Raw genomic sequence first — 8,340 nt, 5'->3', positions numbered from 1 at the left:
ATTTAAAAAAAAAAAAACCCTGAAGCTGAAATTGCAAACTTCTTACTAAGATTACTACCATATTAACTATGTTCACAGAATCATAGAACCATAGCTATGGTTGTGAGGGAACTCTAAAGGTCATCTTGTGACCTGAGGGATTGCCCAGGACAATGTCCAAATGTCCAGACAGCATCTGAACATCTCCAAGGATGGAGACACCACAACCTCTCTTGGCAATCTCCTCCCACTGGCGCTTGGTCCCTCAGAGTGAAGAAGCGTTTCCTGTTGTTCACAGGGAACATACTGTGTTTCACACTGTTTGAGCCCCTGCTTCTTGCTCTGTCATTAAGCATCACTGAAAAGAGCCTGGCTGCATATTCTTTTGTGCCCTCCATACAGATATTTGTACACAAACAGAGCCTTTCCATCACTGGACTAAACAGTCCTGGCTCTCAGCTTCTCCTCATGAGAGACACTTCAGACCCTGCAGCATTGTGGTGGGCCTCTGATGGATTTACTAGTGGAGTCACAATCAAGCAATAGCCTGTTTCAGGTACAGTGCAGTCTTTGTGCCCTCCTGTAATCTCTTCTTTCATAACTGTTTTAATAGTTGGTTTTTATCCAGAAACAGCCAGACCTGACTGCACTAAAAACACATTAGGAAATTACTTTGAAGTAATTTCTCCACTATGTTAATTGTTGTGGGAATGGCTGTAAATACAGTTAAGAGTGAGAGTTGTTTATCTCTGAGTAAGAGTAGTTTGTTATCCCCATAAATATATTCACATAGCACTGTTGATTGGGCAGTCACTGACTGCATTGAATGCATTAATGTAATTACTGGTTGCTAACTGACATAGAAATTGCTGATGAGGATCTTGAAAATGTGGAGATTGTCTTCTTGATGGCACAAAACAGGATGGAATTGTATCATGCCAAAATTATGTTTGGTTACAGAAGACTGCCAGTATCTGACAGTATTTGTATTCATTCTAGCTCATGCAAACTTGTTAAAGAAACTAGATGGAAATAAATGAAAAGTCAAGATTCCAATGATTCTGTTCCTACAGGAACAATGAGAAGAGTACAAAGTCGAAGTTTTGCTCTGCATCACAACACTAAGGATAAAATGACAGAACCACCAAACTTTTTAAAAATAAATTTAATTTTATCTATTAGAAATATCCCCAATAAGTCCACCTTTCCACAAAGGCTTAGATTTTAAACAGAGTTCACATTTTTTAAAATTAATAAACAGCTAAATAATTTTAATATTAGATTCAGATTCTGTTTAACTGAATAAGAAAGCAAGTCAGTGTCAGGTAATCAGGAAGGAATAAAAATGTTTTTATACTGTCAGTTAATTTCTAGATCACATATGAGCATAGATCTTGACTTCAGAGTCAAACAAAGTGGATCAAATACATGAAATCAGCACATGATCTTCAATGGTTCTACAGACGCCAGCAGTATTTTAATGACTTTTGCACTGTATTCTAAGGTAAGTCAAGCCAACTGCCATACAAAACAGTTAATAAATGCTGTTTACTTTATATGGGTGTGTCCAGTTTCCTGATACACAGAAAAATTCAGCACTGTAAACAAGCCTTCTAATACAACCCACAGAAAAAAATTGTTCACTTTATGGTTCACACTTTGAAATGCATGATTACTATAGTTTCATTGTGCTCAGGAGAAGCAGGTTTGTACCTGGACCTTTTTGCTTAATTGTTTTTGATTAGGATGCCATTTTCCGGATCATGTAGTTCAGAATGCCGCCGTTGTGGAAGTAGATGAGCTCCACATCAGTGTCAAATCTCATGATGACATTAAAGGTTTTCCCAGTGTCCAGCTGTTAGGGTGAAAGAAAGTCATTCAAGCAGCAGAACCTTGCACATGTCACTTGACATCATAGTAAAATAAAGTCTACTAGCATAGTTTTGCTATCTTAAAAAATTTTGATAGAAAGCTAAAGTTAACAGGCACCAATACTTCTATCTGGACTACACTGGACTACAGGAAGTTGCTTGAGAGGAAAGTGGTTTAAAACAAACCATAACAAACACAGTATGGAGTCTCTTTGCATTTGCTATTTCATTTATAACTGAGAAATTTATAGTGGACTTTGAGTGACTGGTCAAAATACAGGATGGCTTTGTGCTAATTAAAACAGTTTAAGCATCCTGCTTTTATAACCTGTCATAGTAAATCACAGAATAGTTTGGGCTGGAAGGGTCATTAAGGATCACCTAGTTCAAACCCTCACTGCCATGGGCAGGGAACATTCCATTAGAGAAGGTTTCTCAAAGCCTTTTTTAACCTGACCTTGAACCCTTCCAGGGAGAAGGAATCCACGGCTTCTCTGGGCAGTAGTTCCAGTGCCTCATCTCAAATTATTCCTTGTATCTAACCTAATTCTACCCTCCTTCAGTTTAACCCCTATTAGAATAACTGTTTTAATCTCCTTCACCATCTCAATTCTTCTCCCTTTATTAAGCAAATCTGACTACCATATGACACAGCATATGTTTTGAAGAGACAATTAATTTTGAGTAAAATTACAGCGATTCAGAAAATTCAGCTCTTAGGTGTCTCATACCTTAATCTGGACATTCATCTGTGGTTTTAGTTTTTCAGGAATGATAATTGTGTAACGCTCCCGTCCAGTGAGTCCTAAAGTTCCTGCATCCTCTCCAGGTAAATACTGCAGAGGAATCACTCCCATTCCTACTAGGTTGCTTCGATGAATTCTCTCATAGCTTTCAGCAAGCACAGCCTTGACACCCTGGGAAATACACAACAGATTAAGTTATTCCATAGTTCAGAACAGTCTTCCAGTACTCACAAGAAGAAAATTGGTTTGTTTGTGGTCCCCTCCATTTCATTTACCAGCTACTGGTAGAGTCAGCAGGTCTGTCTGACAGCAAACTGTCCAGGATGACTTGACTGTATATTAACTTTCACACCTCTCTAAAAGAAGTGTGACTCAAAAAAGTAACACATTTTCTTAGGAATTCTGCATCTACTCTAACATGTCTTATGCAGTGCACCACTAGTCAGTTCCATTACTCTCCCTAATTCAGTGTTGCCCTCCTGTAACTGCACCCGTGTGCAGTTTAATTAATTTTGAAAATTTTACATGTTAATACATTTAACACAAAAACTCAATGTCAGGAAAAAAAACACCAAAAACCTAGATGAACTGAAATACCAACTCTCTTGTGTATTTTTCTAATAATGCAAGAAAGCTTGAATCAGAGTTCTTGATGTAAACAGTGTAAGACTGGACAGACAAAGAAAGAAACAGGTATTTCACTGTATATGATCTGTATTTACCTCCCATGGTGAAGCCATGTTAAATTTAATTTTCACTGATACTCTTCTCTAACACTTTCTAGTTTCCTTGCTAAGTATGAGCTTAGGTATGCTGCTGAAAGCAGACCTATGGCTTACGGGGCTACTGAAAGTGGAAGTAAAGAAACTGGCCTTTTTAGTGTGGCCTTGTGGACTTCTAGATGAAGATCAGTCAAGCCTTCCAGTTGGAACAAGATCTGTTAATATTAAATAGCTTTTGCAACTCTACTGTGTCTCTTGGAGGCAGCTGAGATTTCAAAATATCTCTTGCTACCAAAAATGAGAATGAGCTACCCAGGATTTGGTCATAAGCTAGTCTTACTGACAAATAAATGCCCTGTTAACACTGTCCTCCTTGTTTACTGTAGCCACTCACCAAGAGGAACGGTCCTTTAGCAGCCCAGTCTCTGGAACTTCCTGCACCATATTCCTTCCCAGCCAGCACAATCAGAGGATGACCAGCCTGCTTGTATCTTTCTGCAGCATCAAACACATCCAGCTGGAATAAAAATGCCAAATGCTTTGTAAACTTTTTGCAAGTGGAATCAATCCCCACATAAACAACTGAAGCCCACAACTTCCACCAAGCAGCACTTTAAGGATATTGTGGCTTCTAGTCTGATCTCCCTCCCAATGCAAACCTGCACTTTCCATTGGTGCTTTTACAGTGGTTACATTCTCCACTGATATGCCAGAAAGAACCACATTGCATAGGTACATGTGACTGCTTCCCTGAGTCAGCTCCTGCCCTTTCAATTAGCTTTACTTAAAAGGTACTGAAGCAAATTACCTAAGCTGGTAAGAAGGAAAGCCAGCACTAATCCACTCTGTTGTTAGTGAGCAGCAGTTTGGAGCAGAATGTATACTTACAATTTCCCCAGAAGGGAAGTGGATCGTCTGAGGTCCTTGTTTATCAATAAACTTGTTGACCAAGCGAATGTTTGCAAATGTCCCTCTGGCCATGACTGCATCATTCCCTCTGCGGGAGCCATAAGAATTGAACTCTCGAGGAGTCAAGCTATTAAGGGAAAAGAAGAAAGGAAACCGTGTTGGTTTTAGACTAAAACCACTCTGCTCTAAAAAAAGAAACTAATAAACTGGTGTTTCTGAGGCAGGTATATATGCAGTTCCTACCCTGGCAGTAGCACCCAGTTAGCTAATACTTCTCCTTTGAGATGTTTTGAAGGAAAAGAAAATTAATTTACACATAGCTACAGTCTGGTGAGAAAAAGCAGCTTCCATAATATTCTGAACTCTTTCCCTAGAACTAGTATCCAGCAGTGATGCAAGGATATAATTCACATTAAGTCAGCAGATGCAACACCACTTTTTTCTTAATAGCTGGTGCCCAAAGATCCTCATTGTTTATACTACTACAACATCTAGAACAACGGCAGAACACTCTGCTAAATATCTAAAAGGCAGCAAGAATCTCTGCTGCAAGTTAGAACTACAGCAGAAAAATTTAACTTGCAAACAGAAATATGAGAATGAGGGGACACTGCAGCCTAACAAGCAAACAAAAAATGCACTGGAATGTGACAGAAATTAGACTGTTTGCGCTGGGCTACATCCAAACCGCAGCTATGACATACAGCATCTGTTTTATAACTATTTGTGACTATTCAGATTTCCAAGTAATTGATAGTGGGGGGTCAGAGAGTCCAGAGCAGTTGGTTTTCAGTATGTCATGCTGTTTTAATCCATTCTCTTTCCAAAATTATTAGGTCTAGTGAGTTAGGACTTTTTATGTCAGTGCTGTTGCTCAAAATACCACTGAAGTTGTAAGAAGTGCTAAAATCAGAGAACAAAAGCATTATATTACCTCTGAAGTCTGAATAAGTCAACTTGGTAAGTCCTAGTCTTGCCTTAAGTTGAACCCAAGTACTAAACTGACAGACTGGTCATTGAAAAATATGAACATTTACAAGACTCCATTCACAATAGATTTGCCAGTTATTGCAGCTGCACTGAAACCTAAACTTCTGGATGTTCTGTATTGCCTAAGAGCCTAGATATAGTAAATAGTTGCACACGCTAGAAAAAATTAATATAAAACCCACTTTTGGCACTAACAAAAACAGTCATTTTGCTTTGATAGGGAGACAAATCTTGATTCTCTTATTTATGAATAAATGTACAGGCTAGTTTTCTTTCGCCATTTCCACAAAAAGGTCTTTAACTCTACAGGGATAACAGATCAGTATACACTGTATTCTACTTCTTACACTTAGTGAGAGCTGCTGAAGTAGCAGGAAGAGAAATTATTTTCTTTGTTAATTTATATGTTGTCCAGGCAGCTGTCAAGGTATACAAGTGTATGTGAACTGAGAGAAGGTATGTGTGCCTGTAACATGGCATAACAGTAGTGGTTTTTCTCTTCCCAATCTATGACAAGAACACTAAGCAGTGCTTACCCTCTGCTGGTCAAATAACGGGCTGCAGGACTATTTCTTGCTATGTTCCCAGCTGGAGATATGTGGTCAGTTGTCACAGAATCCCCAAAACTCAACAGGGCATAAGCACCTTCTATTGTTTTTGGGGTCTGAAGAGCCAAAGTCTAAGCCATCATAAATACAAACAAAACAATTAATGTATGAAAAATAATTCCTTCATCTTTCTCAAAAAAGTGCAAATTGCAAAATAAAGTCTTCCTTTTTATACAGGTTAGGAGAAAGAAGAAACCCAATACTATTAAAAACCTTTATGTTCTTGAACAAATATCATGACCTGGTTGTCTGCCAGCAAGTTCATGCACGAAGAAGATACTGCAGACAAAAAAAAACAGCCAAGGCTTCCCATGATACATGAATCAAAATTGAGAATTATTAGACATGTGCATGCATTAAAGTCTCCATTTACTTTTAAATGGCACTGAATTACCAGTTCAAACACTGAACTATTTGGTGCAACATGCAAGCAGGCCAAACAGTGCATTTAATTTCCTGTTGTTTTTCTTCACTTGCTTTGTGACTATTTAGAAGTATTTCAACTTAAAAGGAAAAGGAGACTTTTCAAGAGCCCTGAAGTGAAAGGGAATCCTTACAACTTTGAGATTCACTCATGCCTTTGTATTAAGATAAACACAATAGCACAATTTTAACATTTAAGAACCAAGGCCTCAATAGGCTTTTATGAATCCTCTCAGGCCCCTTGAAGTGGCTTTCCTTCTCCTTCAGTATGAGTCAAGATCACTGCACTCTTTGGCTTGATTCAAAGGGAAAGCACGTACATACCAGACCATCAAAGAAAGGAGGAGACTTGATATAAGTAGACTTGGGATTCCAAGTATACAGTTTATCTGAAGGAACATCTAAGGCATTCCAAGCTTTGTTTACAGTCTGAAAAACATACAAAATCCTTTCATTGATTTCTAAGTTTTCAGAAGCAACATAATCATGTCAGAATCCAGATAAAATTACAAATTAGACTTAAGCAAAAGCCTTATGTATTTCTTAGCGCACTTTGGAAAATACACATAACTCTCTACATTACTTTTGTGGGTGTCTTTTAATGATTCTATCTGTTAAAAGATTTAGGAAAATCCTAATTTCATTACAAAAGAAGACACATTCACCCTGTTTTTTGAGAATAACCTGTATTATGTACACAGGTAACACTTTATAAATGTCTATTGTATTTTTAAGTAATCTGAAGAAGTTTCCCTAACATAAAAATGGTATGAATATTTTATTTCAACAATTGAGAAAGATATGCAGGAAGACATTATCAAGTACAAGTCTTTTTTCTGATATTAATCCTATTAGTTAATGCAAATGAATTTTATGTCAGCTGAAAAAAATCAAACATCTGTGAAGCTGAAATATTCCACCTTCTGTTATCAGCTGAGGGTGGCTGTTGAAAACACATCATCTACATGTAACATTAAAAATATCATAATGAGCAATTTTCAAAACATGTCTGTCTGAAAGAACGAATTAATTATCAGAAGACTTTTTTTAAAAAAAAAAAAACCCTCATCTGAATATCTGTCAGAACATGATCAAAAGCTAGACATGAAAAAGGTTAATTTCATTATCATGATCATCTTATTAATATCTTCAGAATAGCATAGTACATCAATCAAACTACTGCCAAGAGGATTAATTCACCTCTATTTTTTCGTAGACCTCCTTGAACATCCCAGGAATAACAAACTGACGCTCAACAGCCTGAATCTCATTTCTTGTTGGCCAGATATCTTTCAGGAAAATCTTCTTCCCTGAAGCATTTATTCCTGTATAAGATGGTATTGTCAATTTTGTTGCACATATTTTTCATTAAGAAGAAAGAAAAGTTTACCACTGTGTTCTGTAGCTATGAGTTCCTGGCAACACTCACAAGATACACTTTATTTCACTTGCAAAGATCTTACAGAAAACTGAATCACAAACTTGATAATACCTGTACATAACCCTTCTTTTGTGACTTTCAATGGCCTTCCAGAATAATTTATAGAATCATTTATGCTGGAAAGATGCTTTGAAGGTCCTTGAAGATCTTTGAAAATCTACTACCTCAGGTTGGCTCTTGAAAGACTATCACCCAGATATAATCAAAATTATGACCCAGTGCAATCATGGGGAAGCCAAGCCAGAGCATTTTTCTTTCTCCATCATCTCTGACTCCTTGTTGCTCTGACTCTTAACACTTGCATAATTTGTCTCCCAGAGGCACTTAGTACTTCAAAGCACTTCCCTAGGACAAATGTTTCTGAAGTGCTTAATTCCCAACAATTTAGTTCATAAGCTGTGAAAAGAAGCATCCCAACACTGTCATACCTAAAGGCTCTTTCTCAAAGTCGATCCGGATGGTCCCTGCAATTGCATAGGCTATCACCAGCGGCGGGGAGGCCAGGTAGTTAGCACGGGTGTTGGGATGGACACGCCCTTCAAAATTCCTATTGCCAGACAACACACCCACTGCCACAAGGTCTCCCTGTAAGATGGAGTTTGAGACAAAGATAGGTCAGGTGCTTGCAGAATCCACTCACACAGCAAGTCT

The 8,340-nt window shown here is 37.9% G+C and overlaps 1 protein-coding gene across 2 annotated transcripts in view; it reads right to left on the bottom strand.

Annotated features, from left to right (window-relative positions):
- The window catches only part of ACO1 (aconitase 1), a 38,694-nt gene that overhangs the window by 865 nt on the left and 29,489 nt on the right, over positions 1-8,340 (bottom strand). Inside the window, exons 14-21 of one of the 2 annotated variants that reach the window (XM_059874138.1) lie at positions 8,118-8,274; positions 7,449-7,573; positions 6,573-6,677; positions 5,754-5,896; positions 4,207-4,354; positions 3,713-3,835; positions 2,582-2,767; positions 1,693-1,834 (exon numbers count right to left, since the gene is read on the bottom strand). In XM_059874138.1, the coding sequence (XP_059730121.1) occupies positions 1,721-1,834; positions 2,582-2,767; positions 3,713-3,835; positions 4,207-4,354; positions 5,754-5,896; positions 6,573-6,677; positions 7,449-7,573; positions 8,118-8,274 (1,101 nt within the window). In that variant the 3' untranslated portion in view covers positions 1,693-1,720. Of the gene's footprint in view, positions 1-1,129; positions 1,835-2,581; positions 2,768-3,712; positions 3,836-4,206; positions 4,355-5,753; positions 5,897-6,572; positions 6,678-7,448; positions 7,574-8,117; positions 8,275-8,340 lie in introns of those variants that run through there. The other variant, XM_059874137.1, reaches the window with a different exon arrangement.

Source organism: Haemorhous mexicanus, chromosome Z (genome assembly GCF_027477595.1).
Source record: "Haemorhous mexicanus isolate bHaeMex1 chromosome Z, bHaeMex1.pri, whole genome shotgun sequence".
Lineage (NCBI taxonomy): Eukaryota > Metazoa > Chordata > Aves > Passeriformes > Fringillidae > Haemorhous > Haemorhous mexicanus.
This window is presented reverse-complemented; position numbering and strand designations above follow the sequence as displayed.